The sequence below is a fragment of the Notolepis coatsorum genome, assembly GCF_963971535.1.
Source record: "Notolepis coatsorum genome assembly, chromosome: 1".
NCBI classification, from domain to species: Eukaryota; Metazoa; Chordata; class Actinopteri; order Aulopiformes; family Paralepididae; genus Notolepis; species Notolepis coatsorum.
In genome coordinates, this window is record NC_140165.1 from 133,579,097 (window position 1) to 133,606,557 (window position 27,461).

Below are 27,461 nucleotides of genomic sequence, written 5' to 3' on the forward strand. Positions count from 1 at the left end.
CTTTCTACTATCACCCTGCCCATACCTGTACCTCCCTGCTATGACGCCCGAATTTCCCCAAGGGAATCAATAAAGGAATAAATTATCTTATCTTATCAAAGTGGAACTTACAGTAAAGGTCCTATTGTGAAAATAGTCTTTTCCAGTTTTTTGCTTTGTTTTTATAGAACTAGGACACGCTAGTCACACGCTGAGAAAATGTGACATAGCTCCATTTTTAAACAAGCCATTCAACAGTGTCTTGCTCATTACAGGCACAGAAACAGCGTGTTGAGAACAGGACTGAAACAGAGGGGTATAGAGGCTGCTAGAATACATAATATGAGGGGGGGGTTCAGCAAAAAAATTCAAAGACAAGTTTAGGGGACCTCAAAGACCTATATTAACTTGTTGAAAAGGAATACAATAGAGGAGAGAGAGAAAACGACTGGAAAATAAAAATCACAACAGTGTGACCGCAGCAAACTGTATGACATTATCAAACTGTATGACTTAATCATACTGTATGACCTCATCAAACTGTATGACTTAATCATACTGTATATGACTTAATCATACTGTATGACCTCATCAAACTGTATGACTTAATCATACTGTATATAATTTAATCATACTGTATGACCTCATCAAACTGTATGACTTAATCATACTGTAATATGACTTAATCATACTGTATATGGCTTAATCATACTGTATGGCCACATCAACTGTATCCTAGTCTAGCAACACTCTTCTCCCCATTTCTAATAACATTATACAATAGATGTGCTCAAAAACAACAACGATACAAGCACCCAGTCTGAAATCCCATGCGACAATCATAAACAGCCTCTAGGTGTCACTTAACTATCAGAAAGACTACTGATACTCTTACACTCTTTACACTGTAAGGTACAGTGGCTTAGAGAAAAAGCTTATTTTCAACAAAGCTCTGAATTTACTTTTATATAGACCTAATTACCATAGGACAGGCCCAACAGCAATACAGACAGCAAGGTTGTTTAAACCCAGTTACCTGTGTTGATGTTTTTGGATGTCTTTTTGTGTCTTTTTATGTATTATTATTATTATTATTATTATTATTATTATTATTATTATTATTATTATTATTATTATTATTATTATTATTATTATTATTATTATTATTATTATTATTATTATAATAATAATATTATAATTATTATAATTATTATTATTATTATTATTATTATTATTATTATTATTATTATTATTATTATTATTATTATTATTATTATTATTATTATTATGTTGTGAGTTGTTTTGTTTCATGTTTGAAAATAAAAAAGATTTGATAAAAAAAAATTACCTGTTACCTTGTGGCACATAAGGCCTTAGTTTAAACCCAGGAACAGGGTAAATTACATCATCAGTGACCTCCCGGGTGACCTTTACCCTCCACTCACACACAGCCAATTAGGAGAATGTCAGCTTGCCTGAGACTCCATAGAGAGCCACAGGGTGGTCTCTCTAGCTCAAAGCCCCAGCAGGGGATAGGGAGCATTCATGGGTGGACAAAGTCACAGTGACACAGTGGACAATTTATGAACACTAGACAAGGTCAGGGAGGTGGGGACAGGCCTGGGATCATGGGGCAGTTTTGAGAATCAACTGGCCTCTTTCAGTCCCTCAGTTTACAAAGATAAAGACACAGCACCATGCCAGAGGTGTCAGAATGTATTAGGGCTGTCAGAATTAATTTCAATTAAAAAAAAAATATATATCTTATATATACGTATACATAAAAAAAAATAAAAAAAAATAAAAACATAACATAATATGAAGTGAACTGAAAATGTATCACTGGTTCTTGTCCCTTTTTTGTGATTTAAAATTGTTTTGCCTGCAATGCATGTCAATGGCCAATGGGTGTTACAAAGCACAGTCCAATGCCTAATGATTGTTTCCTATTGGTAATACCCATAATGGCAAATACAACACATAATTACCATTTTAATCTGCCATGCACGTAATTTGTAAATTCCAGCACAAATTACCAACCATAACACAGAGGTCATCTGATAATATTAGTCTTGTGCGAATCGCCATCTCAGTAATTGTAATTTGTTTCTGGTAGTAGTAAAATCAATAAAGGAAGGTTTCAGATGCATTTTCAGTGCAAACGCCAAATCAATGCTTCACTACAGCATTGAGATCAATAGGCCTCCAGTTCCCTCTTGAAAAATATATTTCCTTCCAAAGTAGGTGCGCATACTGTAACTGTTCTCCAGTTCATTATTCCCCCTGGCTGGATTGTCATAGATTTGATTTATCATTGAAAATATATTGAAGTACTCTGCATGCATCCATTCATCAGGCAGTGCATTTGGTGTTGTTATAAATTAGTCTGAGGTGCCATGTGAAACAATAATGTTTGATCACACACCTCGATAGTCAAAACTATGGGCATGTCAAGTTCAACCAAGAAGGAAAATTATTTATCTACAGCAGACCTTTTCACACGTTCCTCTCCTTCTCCTTTTGCCAAGCCCCTCCTCTTCTCCGCCCATTCATTCTGTTGAGTCTGTTTCTCTTGTGAGTGAGAGAGGAACATGACAGCTAGGCCCTCGAACTCAACAAGCAGGTTTTTCTCTGCCACTAAAAAGGCCACTGAGACACATTTAAAATGAATAAATAAATAAAGTATTTAAACTTCATAGAACCATGCATTGGTGACTCGCATAGTGAACACACCACCACTAGGCACACACACACTTATTAGGCTAGAACACAGTCTAGTGGTGTACCGCGGTAACACTCCCACAGCCAACCATCAGCAATTATGAAACCCCTTCATCTCATGAAGGTCAAACCTCAGGACACATGTCTTTTGACTGCTTGACCAAAGATAATACCTGTCATTTAAAATGAGACACATTACCCATGGTGTTTGGACAAAGACATGCTTACTTTCTTAGGTGCATTACAAATACCTGCATGTACAAATACTGTAATAGAAAACAAAGTTTAATGGACCAAATGATCAATCAGTAGAAAGGATTCAGCTAAATCTGGACTAGTATTGGTGGATTAGGGAAGGCTTGGCGAAAGAAACATCTCAGGTTTTTAGAAAATAATGTGGCAAAATATCAGCTACTGTTGTTTTAGTACTTGTACTCTGTGCAATAATAATAATAATAATAATAATAATAATAATAATAATAATAATAATAATAACTTTATTTGTATAGAACTTTTCATACAGAAATTGCAGTTCAAAGTGCTTCACAACAGCAAAAAACACAGGCATAAGCGAGCATAAAAAAGATAGAAAGGTAGCAACCTAGAGATATCTACCGCACAAATTCTAGGTGTTAATGAAGCCAGCATAGCAATCTGGTTAGAAGTGGTGGAGAGGATAAAGCATTATATGAACTTTTAATCCTTGGTATTAAGCGAAATAATGGATGTATTCAAGGGGGGTCCGGTGGGGGAGGGAAGAACGAGCAAGAGCATTTATGTGTTGTATTGTATTGTAATTAATCTGTGTATATCTTTAATCTTTAATCTACATCTATTTTAATTTTAAAAACCGGGCTGTCATGATTGTTAGTATTATGTCGGTAATAGCCCTGTGATTTATAGTGGATTTCTACTGTAAATGGTTGTATGTCATGTCAAAAAAAAATCAAAAAAAATTTGTTCACAAAAAAAAGAAAGGTAGCAAGGTAAGGTAAATCAGTTTTTCAGTAATAAAAATTATAAAATAGAATAGATAGAGTAAAAAAGTGCGGTTTGATTCAGTTTAAAAATAGGCTAAAAATTATAAAATAGAACGGACAGTAAAAAGTGTAATAACATTTTTCAATAAAAAATATATAACAACAGAGCAGTGCATCGCTCTTAAAAAGTTCTAATATACAACAGAGCATCACTCTTAACACTTTGAGTTTCTTTACAAAGTTCTAATATACGTACAACAGAGCAGTGCATCGCTTTAACAGAGCAGTGTTAACACTGGCCGCAATCAAGAGCCATTATCTGTGCCACTTCAGGGAAGACGTTGTCCACAGTAGAATAAAGACAGCTTCACAACGGAGCCTGAGGGTGAGGAGTGTGACCGAACTCACAGCTGTTCAGCGTCATAAAAAACACAGGCACAAATGCGCTACGGTGTATGCACAACACTCACACACTCACACTCTCGCACATAAAGATAAATGCTGACGGCCTCAATGACAATATGTTGCAATGACAATACATTTCATTTAATCTAATCTATTTTCATACAGATATTTTACATGATTGCCACTTTCCTGTATATGTTTTATATGACCTGTATTCCATATATATATTTTTATATGACCTGTATTCCATATGTTTTATATGACATAATATGACATGTTTTTTTTTTTTTTAATATGCCATATTTTTCAAGCTTTATACCACCCATGTTATTTATGCGCATAGCACATTATGAAACACCCACAGGCCCAATCTGTGATTTTCCTTTTACCATATCAATGTGAGGTATATTCACACACATTGTGAAGAGCTTGATCTGTAGATATTATATTTGAATACCCACTGTAAATTGGAATATATGTCTGTTTTACTACTGTGTTTACAAACATTACCAATGTAAACAAACCTTTTACAGTCACAAAATACAGTTAATCATCATCATCATCATCATCATCATCAACCTTTATTTATTCTCGAAATTACAATTAAGGTCACCCTCATTTTCAATGTAGTCGAGACTTTACAGACATTTCAATGCACACATTTCTACAATATAACAATAAAAAATATGAATAACTATCTACATAGTACTCTCAGTCCAGAGTGCACCACAGCAATTAGTATAAAAAATTAACATAGGCATAAAATCAGCACACAAAATTTAAAAATTGCACACATTTCAGACATAAGAATAGGTATAAAAGACAATAAAGTAGTGCAATGTAAACGTGCAGACATAAGAATAGGCATAAAATAAGTACAATATTACAGTGTCGCTTGAAGGCATGTGAACCCCCCCAGAACAGCCAGTCCCCCGAACACCTCACACATCAATCCCTACCACATCCCCATCCAAGACACACCCCAGATAAAGCACGCCATGACCGAAGGAAAACACAAACAGCCCGCGCGCCACTCACACCGCCATGCACGGCAATGGGAATGCCAACCCCGCGGGCCGCTCCATCTACCCCGGCCCCGGCGCCCCTGCCACCACAAGGAAAACCAGCGAACACCACGCACCCACCCCCAAACTCCAGAGGAATGACAGGCCACGCGCCCCAGGACCCGCAGCCACGCCAATACAATTATACAATTATAATACAATTATAAACACACTATTCCCCTGTTGTTTAGTGTTAGTAATCCTGCTGGATTTCCTATAATCCTATAAGATTACAGAAAGAGTTTCGGTAGCTCACCATGGAACCAGAATATCCGTGCTATCACACAACATCGTGAAGACGTGTGAAGTGTGAGTCTAAAAATAGTACAGCGAGATGAAGGTGTGAGGAGTGTGGCAATAATACAGAACGTGTGAGCTGGTCTAGAACACCGTGCAGTTGATATGATCAAAATACTGAAATAAATTAAATACCCAAATAAAGTCCTCACACCACAGTCATGGGTTCAGTTTTTTCCTGAAATTGATCCAAGTGTACAGGTATGTCCTTGCATAATTCTCTCCATCCATCTCATTGTGGTCAACATTACTGCAAATCACTACTGACATAAATATTGTGACTTTAACTTTACAGGTTATAATTCGGCACAGTGATTGGACAATAACTCAAATGACTCATGTTGTGAAGGGCCAGATTAAACCGAATATATATATTTATTTATATATATATATTTAATTGTATTTGTATATTCTCTAATATTCCCTGATATCCCTTGTATATTCCTTGTACAATATGCATTGAATATCCATTCTAGCCTACTGAACATCCCATAATAGTCTCCATTCTACTATTGGTCGAGACCTTGGTGCCAGGCTGCCATACCCCCCAGACCCAGTTCAAACGTACCGCTCAACATGTACGAACAAGTCCTAGTTCCGCGTAGGAATCTGGCTACCGCACCACTAACGGTACTATTTGTTCATAGTGCGTATATATACTGCGCTACTAAAGTAGGACTTCCTTTTTAGTCCAGTTTCTTACCCTCCAATAGAGTGACAGACGTAAAGCCTCCCCGCGACGCCACGTGTGGGAGTAAGGCCAAGTTCGGCCTACCATCGGTATTGAGACATCGTGTATATTAATATTTGAATAGTCATATTTGGCACTATATCGTCGAGTTGGACGTAGTCTATTAAGCTAATAATAGTCTATTCATATGTAGTGCTTCGTGCGGTGAGAATACTATCGTAGTCAGTACCCCATCGTTTCGGGCAGAGAACTGGCTGCTTATCCAGGGTGGCCGACCCCATGTGAGGCTGCACCCGAGGAGCCCCAGAGCCGACGAGCGAGTGGACCTGCATACCGGATTATTCTACCGACGACAGCCTGCCTTCCCAGGCACGGATTATGCTTTGTATACAGTGATTATTCTATGGATAAAGACCAACACTGCCGTGTGTTGGAAACCCCCCCCCGGAGAGGACGACAGGTGAGGAGACGCTCTACACGACGAGGTCGCTTCACGTCTCTCCATCGTGGACCGGAGGAAGCCGGCCCACAGAGAGTCCAACTGCTTTCATCTGTGGATCGAGGATCGCTGAGGCACCGAGCCGCACAACCGTGGGTTCTCCCAGGATACCCTCGGCCAGACGGATACAGCCAGACTCTACCCCCCCCCCCCCCTTCTCCAGTTGTCTTACAAGCGACCGGAATTCCCCCCTAGTGTATCCAGTTCTATAATCATTAAAGTATCATTGCTATTATTCCTTAAATATTCCAGGTTGTATATTTACCGCCTGCGCCATCAGAGATTGGACATTCTCTATTGATATACCGACGAATACTCTTTGCCATAAAAGTGCATACTATTTCAATTCATAAATGTAATTAAGTGATTAAGTGCTTGCTCTACACACCATTGCTGTGTAGGAATAAATACATACTTCGACTTCGTACATTTGTGTTGGATCCGTTTCATCTACGTGAGAGTGTTTATCATAATATATTTATGCCGAGTACTGGGTGGCCGAATATAAAGTACAAAGGTAGTGGTAGTAAGTATCATATCTAGTAATACAGTCAGGGAATTGTACCCCTCAGTTACAACTCAAATCGCCGCATTCGCCGGAATGCGGGGAATTCGTTATTCCATTTCTCAGAAACGGCTTTTTCCATCGCGCCCCCCCCCCCCCACTTCCTCCTCCTCTCCGCTACTCGACGTTCAATTCCTTTTTCAAACCTCCTCCTTCAAACCTTCAAACCTGCACCACAGTTACTCCAATATTGATTTCCTTTACGAGGCCATGAATAGAACAAGACCCCGAGGCCGGCCTGCTCTTTCAAGGCCGTGCGAGAGCACTAAAAACTCAGTTTCTATCGAAGCGCTGGGTGTTAAGTGCTTCACGAAGCATTATCTGCTCAGTTCTATTCAGACTCAAAGTAGCCAGGCATTCATCCAAGACGGTGTCGACCAGACAGAGGCAGACGAGACGACGCGCTGTGCAAACTGTGCGCCGGTAACACCGGCACTGGCCGCAATCAAGAGCCATTATCTGTGCCACTTCAGGGAAGACGTTGGTCCACAGTAGAATAAAGACAGCTTCACAACGGGGCCTGAGGGTGAGGAGTGTGACCGAACTCACAGCTGTTCAGCGTCATAAAAAAACACAGGCACAAATGCGCTACTGTGTATGCACAACACTCACACTCTCGCACATAAAGATAAATGCTGACAGCGTCGTCGTGGCCTCATTGTCCGGTCGGTCTTTGAGGCTTTGTTTCAAGTGCACCTGCCCGCTGTGCTGTGCCAGCTTCATGTCATAAACAATGCCACCATAGACACCAACATCAACCATTCACAGTAACCATAGACACTGGCAGGCCACCAGCAGTACACTGCACACCACCTCTACTGATGATGTTGTCTTTTTTTTTGCCAAACCCCCCACAATACTCCCAATAGGCGTAGTCCCTATACCCACCAATACAATGTGGAAAAGATTACAAACTAACCACATCTTAAACCAAAGAAAATATGTTTGTCATCCTCCTCTCTGACTAGGGCTGGGTGTGAAGACATGACTAATATCATCGATGAACACAAGGAATTACTTTCTATACTGATACATCGCGATATCAGCTCACGTGTGCAAAATCGCATGTTGAATAATCACATTGACGTTAATCGCACTGCACTGCGTGTGGTAAAAGACAAACTTGATAACGATCAAATAGTAGTAGTAGTAGTAGTAGTAGTAGTAGTAGTAGTAGTAGTAGTAGTAGTAGTAGTAGTAGTAGTAGTAGTAGTAGTAGTTTATTCAGTCATCATCTCACACAATACAATTTATACACAATCATTTAACAATATTTGATTTTACAGTGACTGAAAAGGTACAGACTGAAGCATAATGCTTATATATGCCTGTCCTATATTCTTAACAAAATTAAGACTCCAAAACAGTATTCTAAAAAGAAATAGCAAAAAACTGTATTATTCACCTTTGTAGTTTTCAAAAATAGCTTTACAAACTATTTTCTTAAAAACCAAAAGCGAATTACTCATTCTTAACTGTATATCAGCATTGTTCCACAAGTTAACCCCAATAATAGAAATACACCTCCTTTTAATCCCTTTCTTAGCTTTTTGAACAGTAAATTTACAAATATCTCTCAAATCATATTTTCTTTCATGTATTGAAAAAAACCTTTGCACCCCGTCTGGGAGTAACTTTGCTTTAGCTCTGTACATTATTTGCATAGTTTCATAATAAATCAAATCATTAAATTTCATAATATGAGACTTTATAAACAATGGATTTGTGAGGTTTTGTCCGCTGCTCACCTACTCGCTCTGTTCCTTTAAGCCTGTTGCTCACCTACTCGCTCTGTTCCTTTAAGCCTACTGATAATCAATTGCATTCTCCTCACCTCACTAGCCCCCACCCTCGCGTTCGTTACTCTTGTTTTCTCTTCAGCAGCCACACCCTTGGACTACCTGTCATTATGTGTTTGATTGGTCTGGTGCCGAACACACACTTTTAGTTTCAAGTATCAATTACCTTCACGCACCTGATGTTTATTCTAATTAGTTCCCCTGTGGGCTTTAAGTACCTCGCTCTTCCCCTCTGTCCCTTGTCGGGTCATGCCCTTATCATGCCGTATCATTCCGTATCATATTCTCTATCACCAAGACTCCTTCGGGAGGTCCTCTGTCTGTTTATGCTGTTTTCATCTCCGGCGTGAGATGCGCTCCAGCCTTCGCCTCCTGTCGCCGTTGCCTGAGGGAGACACTGGACTGCGCTCTCTAGACTTCCACGGGAGGTATCCCAGCGTTCCACTTCAGACCTCCGCGCAGCAGACGTCCTGACGCGCATCCAGACCTCCGCGCAGCAGACGCCCAGACGCGCATCCAGACCTCCGCGCAGCAGACGCGCTCTTCACTCCAGACGCGCATCGCTTCCTAATACTCTACGGGAGGATGCGTCTCTCCGAGCCGGCGCGCTCTTCCGCGCAGACGCGCTCTCCACTCCAGACCTCCGCGCAGCAGATGCGCTCTCCGTACCGGCGCGTACTCAAAGCAGACGCGCACCATCCAGACCTCCGAGCCTGGCACGCTCTTCCGCGCAGACGCACTCCAGATGCGTCCTCCGTACCGGCGCGTACTCCAAGCAGTCGCGCACCACTCAGACCTCCGCGCCAGATGCGCCCTTCGTACCGGCGCGTACTCCAAGCAGTCGCGCACCACTCAGACCTCTGCTTGGACAACCCGTTTCCCCGTGGCGACGCGCTCGCCCCGTTTTGATCCAACTCTCTTTACGCACAGCGCCTGGGTGAGTTTTTATGACTGTCTTTGATCCTATTCGTTTTTCGTGTGTTTAATGACACTGAAGATATCCTGCTTTTTGTCAGACTGTCACTCACCCAGCGTCAGCTTTTTGGATAGTTCATTGGGATAATCTTTGGCCTTAACATCGCTCCCTGTGTGTATACTCACCGAAGATATTATTCACTTGGATTTGTATTTTGGGACTTCACTCACAGTGTGTATATACACCGAAGATTCTGTCACTTGGATTACTCTGTTTTTGGGACAAGTCACCTCTCCTGTCACCTGCTCTGTTCCCAACTGAACTCTGAGCTAACCCGCTCCATCTCTCCCTCTCGGTCCCGTTTACCACCCTCGGAGATCTGCCGAGAGAGATCTGCAGAGCGGTTCTGACGTCCACCGTCTGCTTCCTCAGACTAACCATCCCGGGAGAAGCTTCAGAGCAGCAACATTCATTAATGCTTGTGTTCCAAGGCCTTACCCTGTTTTCTCTGTCCCAGTATGCAGCTCCAGCCCTCGCCCTGTTCCAAGGCCTTACCCTGTTTTTATCTAGTCCTCCTAGTCCTCCTTGTCTAGTCCTTCCAGTCCTCCCTCTCCCCAGCCCGCCTCCGCGGGCCTCTGTCCCTGTTTCCCCACTCTAGTCCTCCTAGTCCTCCCTGTCCCCAGCCCGCCTCCGCGGGCCTCTGTCCCTGTCTCCCCTCTCTAGTCCTCCTAGTCCTCCCTGTCCTGTCCTCCTAGTCCTCCCTTTTCCTTCCTTGTCCCTTGCCCCGGCCCTGTTCCGTTAGCCTTCCCTTAGCCTTCCCCTTAGCCAGCTCGCCTCTTAAAAGGCACTGTACTTTTCCCCTTCTTGTTATCCAGTATTTGTGTTCTCCCTTAAAGGGACAGTGCCGTTTTTCTTTGTTATTCAATAAATGCCCAGTTCTTGGCTTACTCTCATACCTGTCTTGTGTTGTGCGATTGGGGTCGGTTACAAACCATAACAGGATTTGTGTGTTCATAGTAACCAGCCTTGAAAAGGTTCTGAATAAAGGTTCAGAAGAAATTATATTTCCTCAAATATTTCAGATCTCATCTCAGTTATTATACATTAAGATAATAATAATTATATACCATTATATCACAATATCATAATCTCATCACAATATGATAACGATAATACTGAATTATGGCCTAGCCATCCTTCCACCAACCCCTTCCAATCTACCTCCCTCATACATTATCTCAACACCTAAATATCTAGAAGTCCCTCCATTTAACCAGCTACTCAGCTAGCATCCTGGTTCCTCTGAGTCTCTTCCCTCGTTCTAACACCCTAAACCTAATGTAACCGAAACCCAGTACGCCTGACAGTAACTGTACCCCAGGGATCCAGTTCTCCAGTGTGACCCAGGGAGCCTTGGCCAGCGGACAACCAGAGACCCAGGTCCACAGGCCCTGGCCCTGGATGGGAGAGGACCAGAACCTGAGCCTCAGGAGCGGGTGAGTCACTGGACACGCCACGTGGGGAAGGCTGATCTGGATAGAGAGGTACTGTACTTCTGGAGCCAAATAGGGGATGTACTGTAGATAAATCAGCTACAACCTCTTCCTACTGTGAGCAGCACAGAAGAGAACTGTCCTGTACAACTTCTTACTGGCGCTGATTTAATTGGATTCACAATTTTTAGCAGTATTTGTTGATCCGTTAATGACTGTATTCGTCTCTTAGTAAACGAAAACTTTGTTAGTCGGTTAGTAATTTTTAATGCTTTTTTCCATGCTGAATGAGTTATTCAAGAGAAAATAAAACAGAAAATAAGGATAAGTATATCTCTGGTAAGCACCAGATATAAAGAGGTTATAAAAACATTCTTCATTGATGTCCCAGTGAAATATACTACAGATCACAGCATCTATTACCTACCCCAGTCCACTTCCTTCCTCTCAATTACTTCAACAACAAGATGCCGATCTGTATACTAGCTATGGACAGGACATTACTGCACACACTCTCCTACAACAGGAAGTCTGGTCTTCCTGTTGTTTGAGCTGTCTGTGGGAAACTGAGCTCTCTCCATCTTTGTGTGTGTGTGTGTGTGTGTGTGTGTGTGTGTGTGTGTGTGTGTGTGTGTGCTTTCTATATGTGCTCATTATGTTGTGAGTGATATGTGAGCCTTTAGCAGGGTTTGCTAGCTGTTGTGCTGTCAACAGTCACAGGTTGCACAGCTGACAAACCTTATTCCAGTCTCCAGGGCCGCCTGGGAGAAATGCGAGGCCCTGTGCGAGATTTAACGCGAGCCCCCCCCCCCCCCCCCCCCCCCCAAAAGGTTAAAAAAAAAATATATATATATATATATATATATATATATATATATATATTTTTTTTTTTCTTTTTTTTTTTTTTTTATACAGTCAACATATTCTTAAATAATAGCGCTGCCCGAGGCGGGGCATGATACAGTCAACATATAGCAAAAGAGAGAGCGAGAGAGAGCTCCCGTTCTACAGTCAATATACAGTGTACAGAGAGAGAGAGAGAGAGACACATTGGAAAGAAATTGAAATGCTATTTGGCCCTAAACAGAGAGTACACAGTGGCAGAATACCTGAGCACTGTGACTGAAGATCCTTGAGCACAGCCTAGCCATCGAGAAAGGCCGCCATAGGCAGACTGTGTGTGTTAGAAAGAGAGAGAGAGAGAGAGAGAACATGTGTGTTTGTCATGTGTGTGTGTGTTAGAGAGAGACTAGAGCATGTATGAGAGATTCAAAAGGACAAAGATCAACACTTAAATCCAAGAGAGAGAGAGAGAGAGACACATTGGAAAGAAATTGAAATGCTATTTGGCCCTAAACAGAGAGTACACAGTGGCAGAATACCTGAGCACTGTGACTGAAGATCCTTGAGCACAGCCTAGCCATCGAGAAAGGCCGCCATAGGCAGACTGTGTGTGTTAGAAAGAGAGAGAGAGAGAGAGAGAACATGTGTGTTTGTCATGTGTGTGTGTGTTAGAGAGAGACTAGAGCATGTATGAGAGATCCAAAAAGACAAAGATCAACACTTAAATCCAACAAGAAGAGGGTCTATACCAGAGAAACCAAAGCAGCAAGGAGCCAATGGCCGACATCAGCTAAATAGGCTAGCCAGGTACTGTGACACCAGGCCACACACAGCTTTGGCCAACGGCCCAACGCTACCCAAGCTACACAAACGACCATTCACACACAGCACATGTCGTATCTCCAAATGTTGTGAAGTAGCATGTTTTGCCTGGAAAAAAACATTGTTATTAACAAAACATTCGGGAGGGGAAGGAAGGAAGAGTGGGGTAATGTCATGACATTTTCATTAATCTTACCTGCACAAAAGGAACGCAGGGCGAAAGGCCGCAACACAGGTCTCCACGTTGACGAAAGGCCTCTCGCTGTCGGGACAAATAAGCTATGGCCAGAGCCTTGTCATGGTGCAGGCCCGACTACATCTTCTGTCAAAGATGATGTCGTAGTCAGAGTGCCAGGGCCTGCTATTCTCAAGGCTAACTGATAGCATCAAACGAACGTTCCCAGCTGACGCTAAACAGCTAACTGGCTAACAGTTAGCTCAATCAGGCACCTGGCTGTATGTAGCCGCATAGCTTGCTTCTGCGTTCTGCAAGCTATGCGGCTACATACAGCCAGGTGCTCTCACCAGGCACACACCGTTAGCTACTAGTAGTACTACTATATTAGCTAGTCGACCAGTTTGGCTCCAGAGAGAGAGAAAGAGAGATAGGTCAGGTCCACGGCGGGAATATAATCATAGGTTGACTCACCATAATGCAGTATCAACGCGGCGCCAATGGTAAAGTTGGAAGGAGACTTTCTTGGCCCACGGTGTAATTTCTTCTTCTTCTTCTTCGAGTACTTTCCAGCAGACTGGACACCTTTCGGCGTATTGCTGCCTAACAGATTTATCTGCTCACAAGTTCTCTTCTCCTTCTTTTGAAAAGACATCCACTCGCCTCGCTCCTCTGAATAGCGCTGAATTATCTACCTCGTGTGTCTTCTTCTTCTATTTGGTATTACGGCGGACGGCGGACGGGCCGGAAACACTATCCTAAAATCTGTAGAGCAGCAAATCCACAGAAACCGGAAAACTGCAGTCTGCAGAGCCGCAGAGGCAGGAAGTCAGACACATTCTACAAACGTGTCTAATGTGAAATATATAAGCATATAAGCAAAACTAGATTTTAGGTCTGTGATGAAAAAGGGCCTCGCGGGAAGGGGGGCCTCGCAAAAAAAATAAAAAATAACAAATAAAAAAAATAAAAAAAATTAATAAAAAATATATATATATATATATTTTTTTTTGCGAGGCCCCCCTTCCCGCGAGGCCCTGTGCGACCGCACTGCTCGCACACCCCCTGAGGCGGCCCTGCCAGTCTCCACCGCACACACACGCCGCGCGCGCACACACACACACACACACACACACACACACACACACACACACACACACGCACACACACACACACACACACACACACCACAAATGTTATTCTATTTAGGCCTTTGACTATTGAGTTGTAACAACCACAGGCCTTATGCTATCCAGGCTGCCCAGTTACAAGGGCAACTGGCCTATGAAACTCATTATACTCACTGTTTGACACAATGTGCAGTTTGCGACCATTTCTTCAGTAGAACATAGTAAAGACACGTCTGACTATACTGTGATCTTCCCATTTTGGAAAGGGACATGGTTTTTTTTTAAGGCAAACCCTACTGGATTGTCTTGGAGCCTGGTGAGAGGATGCAGCACAGCGGCAGGTTTCTCATCACTCTCAGATCTAAGATCTAATGAGAGAATGTGGCACCTCGCTGTGACTGATTGACCACTGCAGTGTGGGGAGGGGTTGCATTACAGCAAAAGTTGTCTTGAGTTCAACTTTCTTGCAGAACACCGCTCCGTTTTTTGGGCAACGCCATGCGGTAAAAAGTGCCAGAGCCCAATGCAACTACCCCCATTCAAAAGAAGCAACTACCCCCATTCAAAAGAAACAACTACCCCCATTCAAAAGAAGCAACTACCTCCCTTCAAAAGAAGCAACTACCTCCATTCAAAATAATATAAGAGAATATACTGTATAAGAGTGACGATTGTGATCATAGGTTTCACTTTCTCCACTGTTACAGTAGACAGTATGGAATTCTGGACTTAATCATATCCAATATTCAACATCATACAATCATGTCTAAGGCTGAGACCACTTATTGATAATTATCGATAACTGCGTGATATCGATAAGTGGCCTCACATATCGATATATTTGCATATGTAAAAAAAATAATATTAATTAGTATATTGTGGCATGTTTTAGTTAAAACATCCCCATTTCATGTAAATTCAGTTGAATTGCAACTGCACTGTGCATTCAATATGCAGTGCACTCCTCCATCACATCCAGAGACCACCGACTATAAAATGAGAAGGATCACTGTGGTAGTTTTGAATGGGTAAATCTGTAACACTAAAGATGGCGGCAACAACAAAGAATTGCTGCAAAATAAACATACATTTGTTTAATTTCTTTTTTTTATAAATGTAATACTAATTGTTGCGGCAGTAGACTGTCATAGACAGGTAGTGCCGAGGGGCTGAGCGGAGGAGTTCAAACAATTGACGCGCAACGTGAAATAACTCCGTTCCACGTCCAGGAAATACTTTTAAGGCATTTATTCTTTCGCTTCATCATGAGACAAACAAAATACCATTTGCACTTTGCGGTATTGCGTTATTGCGGTCAAAAGAAAATATGCTCTCCTAGCTCTCACCCCCTCTCTCCGTGAACTGTCAAACACCGAGACCTGTCAGCCGTGAAAAGGTGAATGAAATTCCATAAAACACTCCCATTAGCGCCACACCCCCGTGAGCACGCCCACCACCTAAAGTGACAGTACAACTAATAATACAACACAAATAGAATACTGAATCATAATAAAGAGACCTCCATTACGGCGCCTACACTAATAGAAATATCTATATTTATCAATAATTTGGTCCCGATTTATCGATTCTTCCAAATGGCATATAGTCTCAGCCTTAATCATGTCATACAATGTTTTAGCAGGGCCTGAGTTAAGGGTAGGACTGAAGGACACACACACAGACACCTAATCAGCATCAAAGTGTTCACCATGTCCAGTGCATTTGACCTCCTCTGTCTTGAACTCACCTCCTCAATGTAGCTTTCCATGAAGGAGCCACGGAACATGGCCGCCATCCAATCACAGCTGGAGATAAGCAGGGGCTTGTGGGCCGGCAAGTAGCCATCGTCCAGTCGAAACACCACATCTAAAACCAGGGTGGGAAAAGAGCATTCATCTCGAGGTGTGCCACAGAGCCCAAGCTATAGAGGGGGGAGACAGACAGACAGACAGACAGACAGACAGACAGACAGACAGACAGACAGACCAAAGGACACACAGACGCACACAGAGACAAGGAAACCGTCTGTAGTGTGGTAGTGAAAGGTTAACCTTCTGTAGTGTGGTAGTGAAAGGGTTAACCTTCTGTAGTGTGGGAGTGAAAGGTTAACCTTCTGTAGTGTGGTAGTGAAAGGGTTAACCTTCTGTAGTATGGTTGTGAAAGGTTAACCTTCTGTAGTGTAGTAGTGAAAGGGTTAAACTTCTGTAGTATGGTTGTGAAAGGTTAACCTTCTGTAGTGTGGTAGTGAAAGGTTAACCTTCTGTAGTGTGGTAGTGAAAGGGTTAACGAAGGGTTATGTATATAATCCAGTTCTGTGAGTTATGGTGCGCTCAGCACCTGTCTGCATATATCTCGCTTCAGCGTATATACACTGAATAAAAAATGCCACCATGTACCTTTACATGCCAGCATTCATCTGGCCACACCCCCATCCGCTTACCTACATAAGCAGGGGTGGGGCCACACACTCATCTCCTTCCCAACAAATTTCACCACAATGAAAAAATCAAGGGCCGCAGCGGCGTCCAGGTGCTGAGCGCACCATAACTCATAGAACTGGGTTATATACATTAGCCTCCGTTCTGTAGCGTTATGGCTTCGCTCAGCACCTGTCTGCATAACAGGGGATGAGCGGGAGCCATAACCCGACAAATGTACCCCGCTGAGGCCCCCCACAACCATCAGACCGGGGAGGACCGAGCCCCCCCGACCCTCCCTAATGGAGGATACCCCCCCTATTGGAGGTTCACGGGAGGGCGACGGATCCGACCGTGCGAAGAGGCACTCAAGCAACTCAACGCACAGGGTGAGCAGACCGTGGCTTGACCCCACGACTACACACACGCACAACCCGCATGCCACCCGGGAACGAACGGAAGGAACAACCTCGTTACTGCCCCCAGAATCACGGGGTCAAGAGCAAACCCAACCCCGTGGCAAGGCCGTGACAAGGCCGTAGCAGCGGAGCGCGAAGGAAGACCCAGACTTACTGAAGGGACTGGATCCCCTGGAAAACGGGGGCCCGGAGAGGTCAACGACGCCAGGCATCAAGACCCCACCAGGTGGTCACTTAGTGACACCGCCCCCCACATCGCCAGCGTATTCGGATAAGGCCCCTCAAAGAGCGGGCCCTTTCCCCCCAATAGCACACCGCCTGGCACACTGACCCTGCAGAACAGGCAGTCAGCATGGCCGTAAGCACACAAAAAAGGTTAACCAACGGAAGCAGGCAGCGCACCGGGGAAACCAGGCAACAGGCTGTAACCTGAGCCTGGAGCACTGCGGACGAGACAGGCGCCAAAGGAGTCAGCTGAAAACAGCCCCCCCCGGCGGAAGGGGCGTATGCTGGCGTTGTTGCATGACAAAGCCTCCATTAAAAAAAACCCACCCAGAGGGGTCGAGGCAGAGAAGGCTGACATGATTGGCAGACGTCATGAACGTGCAGGGGCACACTCAACCGGGTAACCCGGGAGTTGACTCTGCTCCAACATACCAGGGAATCAACCACCCTCTCTGTTCAGACGGTGGTTGTTCCTATAAGCCCTCAAGAAATAACTCCAAAACAAACCTGCGGGCATACACTGGCTATACCGTAGTACAAGTGTTTCAGTTTTCAAAAAAGGGTTATCCCAGGCCTACGGTATCAACGAAACTTTACTTCGGACCGGGCCCGGCGGCACGGGAAGCACAGGGTTACCAGAGGAGGTCCAAGACCACCCCAACAGCCCCCTCTTCGCCACGCATGAGAGAGGATCGAAAAGAATGGAGAACCAGCCCTAAGCACACCGCACTTGGTATTCCCAAGCGGTCTCCCAACCAAGTACTAACCAGGACCGAACCTGCATAGTGTCCGAGATCGGACGAGATCGGGCGTGTACAGGTTGGTATGGCCGTAAGCCATTACGATAGTGCAGAGTACAATATGTACCCAACAAAGGGTCTCCATAGCGCCTAACCCTGTGACACCCGGACCGACCCGGCATTTTCCCCCCCGAAAAAAGCACAAGTCCCTCAGGGTACCAGAACAGCAGATCTGCATCCCCGGCGGACAATGGGTTAACTGACCTGGACAAGCGCGACCAGACCAGTCCCGTGTCCTAACCACGCCGACATGCCCACTCCAGAAGAGGGGGTAGGTATGCGTGTCGATCTAAAACATGAAAAGAGGGCGCCACCCAGACGGTCCCCATTTAGACCGTGCTCAGTGGCCCACCCCAAGGGCGTGAGACCCCTCTACCTATGTTTTGATCTATTCCGTTAACATCCCCCAGATATGAACGAGAATTCATCGAGACAACCTAGTAAACTGGCGCTCGGAAGAGACAAAACTCCATCCCAGTTGCCCTATAAAAACGCTGTTTTAACAAACAACCAAGGCGCACTTAGCCCCTGTGTGATTCTTTAACAGAAACACACCGAGCCAGCACTATGTATGCGTCGAGACCCAAACACATCAATGGATAGTCTAGCAAGACACCAAACATTGTTCCTCCAAGTCGCCTGGGAGAACGACACGGAGCCGTCGTGCTTCATGTACCTTCCTCTTTTTATTCAAAAAAGAAAGAACACAGACTGACATGAATCCCTCGTAACGCAGCTGAGGGTAAAAATTGTTTACATTTTTACATCCCACCACCCTCCCATAGGGAGGAGACGGAAATCCCCAGAGAGACTTCCCACGCGAGCTGTATAGATTGAAAAGAATATATTGCAACATTGAGCTATGTAAAATTTGGGTTAGGGCTCTCTGAGGAGGAGGCACTGAACCAATACACACTCAATAATCTAATTGAATCGAATACACACACAATAGAGCAGGACTCCTTTTTGAAGTTCTACTCACCTTGACAATCTGAGGAGGAGGCTCTGAACTCTGAGGAGGCTCCCTCACAGGGAAGGAGAGTCCTAACTCACAGAAGGCCCGAGTAGGAGCTTCGTGAGGAGGAGCTCTGACAACTCCCTGAAACAGATCCATCATATGGACCTGAACAACTCACGGAAGTCTTACCAACAGAGACGCGCACAGTGACGTACTCTATGGCGGGGGAATTTCTGCGGTGCACACGCCCAATCTTCCAGGGTGTGGGACCAGGAAACTCCCCCCCCCCTTCTTACCCTGTAACGTGCCGAACAGCAACGTGACAGGAACCTTGAAGGACAGGTTTTAACCCCTGCCCATCAAAAAGGGGAGGAAAGGATTACCAGTGCACCCCTTTACGACCCCACACCCATGATACGATGTAATGACAAAAAAGAGCATGACACAGTCACAGTCAGCTACATGAAGTGTCTAACAGCTTCACACAGCTCATGTGCTAACCTGCTATCTGATTTTTACTAAGGAAAAAACACAGAATAGAGAGGGCCCCCTTAAGAGCCCCGGTACCAGACTTACACATGTGCTTCTGTGGCCAAACCTAACCCAGTTGTAGATCACAAGACACACACAACCCTTTATCACCACAAAAGATGGCAAGTACACTCTTGCTACAGAGGAACGGCGTTTTTCATAACGAGAGAATACAGAATCCTCGATTATGTATCGGCCACAGGCCTTGCTAAGCACACACGATAAGCGACCAAACAATCTTTTCTTTAGGAAAATATAGTTTCTCAAGCGGTTAGCACAACCCCAGCAATTAAGCTGAGGGTTACATCGTATCCCCACAAACACAGTGACACAATATATTGTAAACAACATGTCTGAAAGGAGGGTGGGGAAGCCCCAGGGAAACCGGGGGGATCACCCCTCCTACCTTACCCTTGATACGGCCAAGTTGAACAGGTAACCCTGTTAATATGTGAACACACTGTTCATTGTCATTACAGGCTGAGAAAAGAATTCATTCTTCACTCATATGTCACTAAGCATAGCTTTATAGGTTAATTAACCCCCTTAGTTGTGAGTTCACGGTACCTGAACACACATGATGTTCTCAACACAACTAACCAGATCATTTTTACACATGTAAAACAACAACCCGATTTGTATGGAGGGAGAAGCTATACCAGTGACAAGACAATTCACACACAACACGCGTCGTATCCTAAATGTATTGCAGCAACACCCGTTTTGGAAAACATCGTTATTACAAAACATTTAGAAGGGAAGGAAGAAGAAGTGTTTAAGGTCCGGTCGGGACCTTTCCTACCCTGAGCGCAGGCCAAGCGAACTGCAATCTGGCTAACGGGGCACCGACGTTGAACACAGTATTCCTGTGTTGACGACGAGGGCAGCGTCGCTGCGCCACCCAGCCGCTACGTTTCTCCATGTTGACGCAGTCCTCGCTGGCAGGGCTCCCGGTGTAGGTTCGACTAACATCCTCTGTCAAAGATGACGTCGTAGTCAGAGTGTTTTAAGGCATGTTATAGTCATAGCAATGTTCAACAGTGTAGCATCAAGCTAACAGCCGCTCTCGACTGATAGCACCAAGCTAACGTTTCCTAGCCTAGTGACACAACGGGCTAGCGCCGCAGCTAACAACTGACTGGCTAACAGGTAGGCCACAACTAGCACGCAAGCTAAGCAGCTATCACCTGAACTGTACAAAACGACATAACAAGCCACACTTCAGACAGGCCGCCATCTGAAACCCTCCTCATCCTTTAAGAGAGAAGAGAAAAAGAGATGTCAACACAGTTTACAACAGTGATTTTACCAGACATCCGGCGGAGCCAGCACAAGTCCCATCTGGGCTGCAGTCGACTTGAACATGGATCTTCCGATAACGAACATCCATGCCCACATTTCCTCGTTAGGGTATACTCTCATTTGTATATGAAAGATGGGGCCTGCACGGGACAGAGAAGCATCCGCTTGTCCAGAGAATCCTGGGATCACCAGTTCCTGGTCGCGGCCCACTAGTTGACTATAATGGGCTTCAGACCAAGATCCCCCGCCATCGCCTAAGAGGCTGAACAGAGGACCCTAATCTGGGGCCGGCTTTCGTAAAAATGGTCAGCTAGCCCCCATAGCACTAACAGACAAGTGGTGCTCGCAAGCAAACATTACTCACCCAGGCTTGAAAACCAACCAGTCCCTCACAACAGACTTCCACAGTCCAGCTGCATAGCAAGAGGGTCAAACCCATCCAGCCGCAGCAAAGGAGGACTGCAGTTTGGGGAGTATATTAGCGACGCGAGCCCCTACTGTAATACGAAAAAACCGGTGGCGGTTTAGAATGATCATCATCTTCCAGACACTCCAGTGACGAAGACAATATCGCCGTATTTTCTCGAAAATAGTGAGAGAGAAAATAAAGATATGATGTCAACGTATCTCCTTGTTCTTCCTTTCCTCAGACTAAATATTTTTCTCCACGTCAAGTGGGCATGTGAGCAGCACTTAGCTTGTGGCTGAAATTTGAGAAGGAGATGAGTGTGTGGCCCCACCCCTGCTTATGTAGATGAATGCTGGCATGTAAAGGTACATGGTGGAATTTTTTATTCAGTGTATATACGCTGAAGCGAGATATATGCAGACAGGTGCTGAGCGAAGCCATAACGCTACAGAACCTTCTGTAGTGTGGTAGTGAAAGGTTAACCGTCTGTAGTGTGGTAGTGAAAGGGTTAACCTTCTGTAGTGTGGTTGTGAAAGGTTAACCTTCTGTAGTGTGGTAGTGAAAGGGTTAACCTTTTGTCGTGTGGTTGTGAAAGGGTTAACCTTCTGCATTGTCGCCGTGAAGGGGTTAACCCTTTGGTAGTGTGGTCAGACTGCAAAATCTCTCTCTCTCCATCACTCACTCACATGCTCTCACACGCTCTCTTGCATACACACACACACGCACGCATGCACACACACACACACACACACACACACACACACACACACACACACACACACACACACACACACACACACACACACACACACACACACACACACACACACACACACACACACACACACACACACACACACACACACACACACACACACATCTCCAATGAAAGTGATGCTGTAGGGGAGTGCTGAGTGAAAAGCACTGGGGGGGGGTTTACCAGCAAAGGTGCCCTTGTTGAGGCACTCCTTGATGCGGTTGGCCCTGCGGACGTGGAAGGCCTTGGTGATCTCCTGGTTCATGAAGCTCTCGCGGTTCAGCACGTTGGCCACCATCATCCGTAGGTCAAATACCTCCAGCAGCTCAGCGATGATGGCCACCTGCATGAGGTCCCCTCGGCCCTCGTCCAGGCTGCCGGTGTACAGGTACTGAAGCACAGCCTGGCGCCACAACAAATCACAATATTCCATGTTGACTAAACTGACGTAGAAATACGTTTGAATACCTCCCTCCTCTACCTGCAATTGATCTTGGTGAATTTCACATTTGTCTTTTTTCTTCTTTGTCCACTTTAGACAATTTGTTAATATACCCTATATTTATTCATTGTAGGCTTCTTCCCAGGGGTTCTCAAACTTTTTTATACCACGACCCCATTTTATTTAGGAATTTCTTTGGCGACCCCACACTTAACACTTTCCGTGCCACGGGTCCGGTGCCCCGGAACCCTGTTGAATGCCAACGCCCACTTCAATGATAGAGCTCTCATATTTGCGAACGCATAAACTACATCTTAAATTATGGCTATGTGTATAATATGGCTGTCGCTTATCAATGACTTGTTTGCAGTCAACATTGTCGAAACAGATTGTTTTTTTTAATTGGTTCATTTCCGTTTTATACCATTTTGAAAAACTCGTTTTTTGAAAGTTTCAGGAAAATATAAAGATTCTGTGATAAACGCCCTTTACTGGAATATTCTGGAATACACAAAAAACGTTGTAATTTTTCGGCCTATTTATGAATAGTTTTCAAATAAACGCTAGATTATGGATAGTATGTGTACTTATGCACGCTATAGAATCGGGCTGAAAAATCTAGTATCCATTTCCTGATCAGCACACACACACGCACACACACACATAGGGCACACGTTGATATCTCTGTGAAAAAAATCCTAAGACTGGTAAAATAGATTCCTTACCTCAGATCAGATGTTCTCCAAAAAGATTATTCCAATTCCTGATCGCCATTCCAAATATCGATCGTGTTTTTTGATCCAACGCTGGGTGGTCGAAACACAGATTCCACGCTGTTCTGATGGTGGGCGATGACTCCAGTAGGCTCGGATTACATGTCTGACAACATGTCCCATGCGTTTCATTCAATCCATTCCAAAGGGGTGCAGTACCACAGGGAGAGACTATAGGGGGCGGTATTTTCCCAATGGAGCTCAGAGAGAGTTTTCAGTATGAATTCAAATCGCTAATAAAAAGAAAAACGTGATCTCTCGTCGTTGGCACTCAACGGTCAGCATGAACAAACGAGAAATCTCGTCGTTTGGCACTCAAAGTGTTAATGTATTGCGTAATTTCAACGTGGAAATAAGGAATATCAAAATAAAAGCACACGTTGTTTTGAAAATGAAATTACAGCACTATGTTATCAATGAAATGAATGAATATTATCAACAAAAGCAATGGAATTGTTTCTGTATACACATTTATAAAACAAGGCATATTTAGCCAAAATATGTTGCCAGAAATAAAATGCACTCACGTGCGCTTTGGCAGAGATCCGCTTCTACTCTGAAAATCCGCCCTCACAGAGATATGTTGATGCGAAGGGGACACGCTTTATCAGCGCAGCATTACACAACACTGGGTACTCGTTCCGGACTGATATCCAGAACTTTGCGAGGGCCTGTCCAGTGTCCAGTGAACATGACTTATCGTCACACGAAAGATCATTGAGCGCCTCCTGCATTCTGTTCCTACAACAAGCCATCAAGCTGAGTAAATACCCCCAAATCTCCGCTGATTATCCTGGAGTGCCACTAACGGAGTTTCCAGCTCATTATCAGCACATTTCTCTGCCAATGTGTTGTTTTTGTCTGCAAGGAAAATCTGCGCTTCTTCTCCGAGTTAACAAATGCGAATACTCTCACACCTCACTTCAGTGCTGGTTATGCGCAGAGCCCATTTCATCGCGGCCAACCAGCAATGCTTCCGACAACAAACCTATCCCCGCGATTATAAATGTGCAGGGTGTAGTGAGATGTGTATTGGAATACGTGTGTCGGCCTCCATTGATGAAGGGGCGAGACATGGCAAATACACACAGCTGCCGGGTGGAAAACTCTATCTGAGTTTTTTGTTTGTTGCCAATGCACTGTCACCTACTGTACCCGCAACCCCACTTTGGGTCGCAACCTGTAGTTTGAGAACCACTGTCTTAGACTGTACTGGCCATTTGTCCTGAATATGCCTAATTATTTCTACTTGCTATGTTGGTGATGTACAATAATTTTAACAAATTTTACTGTTGCACTTATTGTAAGTCATGCTGAATAAGAGCGTATGATAAATGTTCATAAAGTAATGCAAACATTCAGCTAAATAATATATAAACTGAAGTGGTAGGCTGCCAGCTACAATGATGTTGATCATTTACATTACGATTTATGAAGGCGTCCATTTCATCTTAGCAGCTCTAAGTTCCTTACAATGTATCAATGTTTTACTCAGTGATGTTTGGGTTGTTGCCTAAGTCGTCACCTGGAATGGTTCCTCCTGTATGAGTGCATCCATTTCAACCACAGTCATTAGTCTCGGCCGTCCTGTCACCGGGTCTTGGACATGCTCCAGATACACACTCAGGAAGCCTCTCCCCCAGCTTGACAGGGCACGGCCAGCTCCCAAGGCCCCCAGGGAGCACTGGGCCCTGGCAGGGAGGGCATTATCACTCTGGGAAGTCCTCAGGGAGCCTTGCTGAAGGAGCGGGGGCCGTTTAAATCTCCGCATCCCGCCATCTGTTCCATCCTTATCGATGTCCAGGCTTTTGGTGCGCCCAGCCAGCTCCTTGGCTCCTCTCCTGCTCTGCTCATCCTCATCAGCGCTCTCCGCACGCTCCTCGGTCTCCCACTGCTCCCCTGCCGGCCCCGCTGATGAACCACTGATTTCAAGGGTGAAGAGGTCGTAGAACTTGGAGCAGGAAGTGGCCAGGTAAACTTTGTGGGCAAAGACACGAGTGGTGCCACCTTGCAGGAGGAATAGGACGTCTGCGCACAGGGGCTGGCAGAAGAGTGAGTCTGGGGCCTCACCCTCAGTGGGAGGGGGGTCAGGGATGCCCACTACAGGGCGTGGGGGCCGGGGGGGCAGGAAGGGTGCCTGGAGGAGGGGTCTCTGCACCTTCTTCAGGTGGGACTTCCAGAACTGCAGGTGGCGTCGAGAGATGAGGGCGGCTCGGATGGCATTGTCAAAGACATCTTTGACCCCAAACTGGGCTACAATGCTGGTCTCGAAGTAGGGGATACCCAGCTCCTTAGCAACCTCATGGCCTCTCTCTGGGGGAAGGATGTCTGTGGGCTTGATGGGTCTGGAGGACACAGAGGAAAGATAAGTTAGGATCAAATTAGAATTGAATAATTCACTGTAATAGATGCGAAATATAAGGGCATATTCTGGTTCATTGTGCTCTGCATCTAGATGGGCTAACATGGCCACTACATTACTAATAAAATACATCTAGGTGGGTTAACATGGCCACTACATTACTAATAAAATACATCTAGATGGGCTAACATGGCCACTACATTACTAATAAAATACATCTAGATGGGCTAACATGGCCACTACATTACTAATAAAATACATCTAGATGGGCTAACATGGCCACTACATTACAAATAAAATACATCTAGATGGGCTAACATGGCCACTACATTACTAATAAAATACATCTAGATGGGCTAACATGGCCACTACATTACAAATAAAATACATCTAGATGGGCTAACATGGCCACTACATTACTAATAAAATACGTCTAGATGGGCTAACATGGCCACTACATTACTAATAAAATACATCTAGATGGGCTAACATGGCCACTACATTACTAATAAAATACATCTAGATGGGCTAACATGGCCACTACATTACTAATAAAATACATCTAGATGGGCTAACATGGCCACTACATTACTAATAAAATACATCTAGATGGGCTAACATGGCCACTACATTACTAATAAAATACATCTAGATGGGCTAACATGGCCACTACATTACTAATAAAATACATCTAGATGGGCTAACATGGCCACTACATTACTAATAAAATACATCTAGATGGGCTAACATGGCCACTACATTACTAATACAATACATCTAGATAGGCTAACATGGCCACTACATTACTAATAAAATACATCTAGATAGGCTAACATGGCCACTACATTACTAATAAAATACATCTAGATGGGCTAACATGGCCACTACATTACTAATACAATACATCTAGATAGGCTAACATGGCCACTACATTACTAATAAAATACATCTAGATAGGCTAACATGGCCACTATATTACATTGGCTACCATCCTATCTGCATTTTAGATTTGAATGCCAGCTGTAGATGAGGTTCTCACTTGGCTAGGGGCCGTCGTGCGCGGTTGACGGCATCCAGGTCGGCGTAGCGCAGATCCAGCTGGCAGCCCACCAGAATGATGGGGGTCCGGGGGCAGAAGTGTTTGATCTCCGGGAACCACATAGTGCGAACATGGCGCAGGGAGTTGGGGTTGGCCAGGGAGAAACAGAGAACCACAACATCAGACCTAGAAGAGAGAGAGAGAGAGAGAGAGAGAAGAAGAGAGGGAGCAAGAGGGAGGTGGAGAGAGAGGAAGGTAGAGAGAGGAAGGTAGAGAGAGGGTGAGAGAGAGAGGAAGGTAGAGAGAGGAAGGTAGAGAGAGAGAGAGAGAGAGAGAGAGAGAGAGAGAGAGAGAGAGAGAGAGAGAGAGAGAGAGAGAGAGAGAGAGAGAGAGAGAGAGAGAGAGAGAGAGAGAGATCCAATTGAGATCCTGCATGTAGGGTTCTGCAAAACAATTCTCAGGGTACAAAGGAAAAGCCCAAACTCTGCATGCAGGGCTGAATTAGGACAATATCCGTTACTCATAAATATGCAAAAAATATCAATTAAATTCTGGAGCCATATTAAAAAAAGTGACCCGGCCTGCTATCATCATAAAGCCCTGGCCTGCCAAGAGCTGGACCTACAAAGGAGCCCCTTTTGTCAACTC

At 44.5% G+C, this 27,461-nt stretch overlaps 1 protein-coding gene across 4 annotated transcripts in view; it reads right to left on the reverse strand.

The window, feature by feature from the left end:
- The window catches only part of rhobtb4 (Rho related BTB domain containing 4), a 163,934-nt gene that overhangs the window by 21,287 nt on the left and 115,186 nt on the right, over window positions 1–27,461 (reverse strand). For all 4 annotated transcript variants that reach the window (XR_014620613.1, XM_084331268.1, XM_084331269.1 and 1 more), the window contains 4 exons: window positions 26,814–26,999; window positions 24,938–25,757; window positions 22,381–22,600; window positions 16,127–16,245 (listed from right to left, as the gene is read on the reverse strand). Coding sequence is in view for 3 of the 4 variants with exons in the window: in XM_084331268.1 (XP_084187394.1) it covers window positions 16,127–16,245; window positions 22,381–22,600; window positions 24,938–25,757; window positions 26,814–26,999 (1,345 nt within the window). In the remaining variant the exon portion in view is untranslated. The remainder of the gene's footprint in view (window positions 1–16,126; window positions 16,246–22,380; window positions 22,601–24,937; window positions 25,758–26,813; window positions 27,000–27,461) is intronic.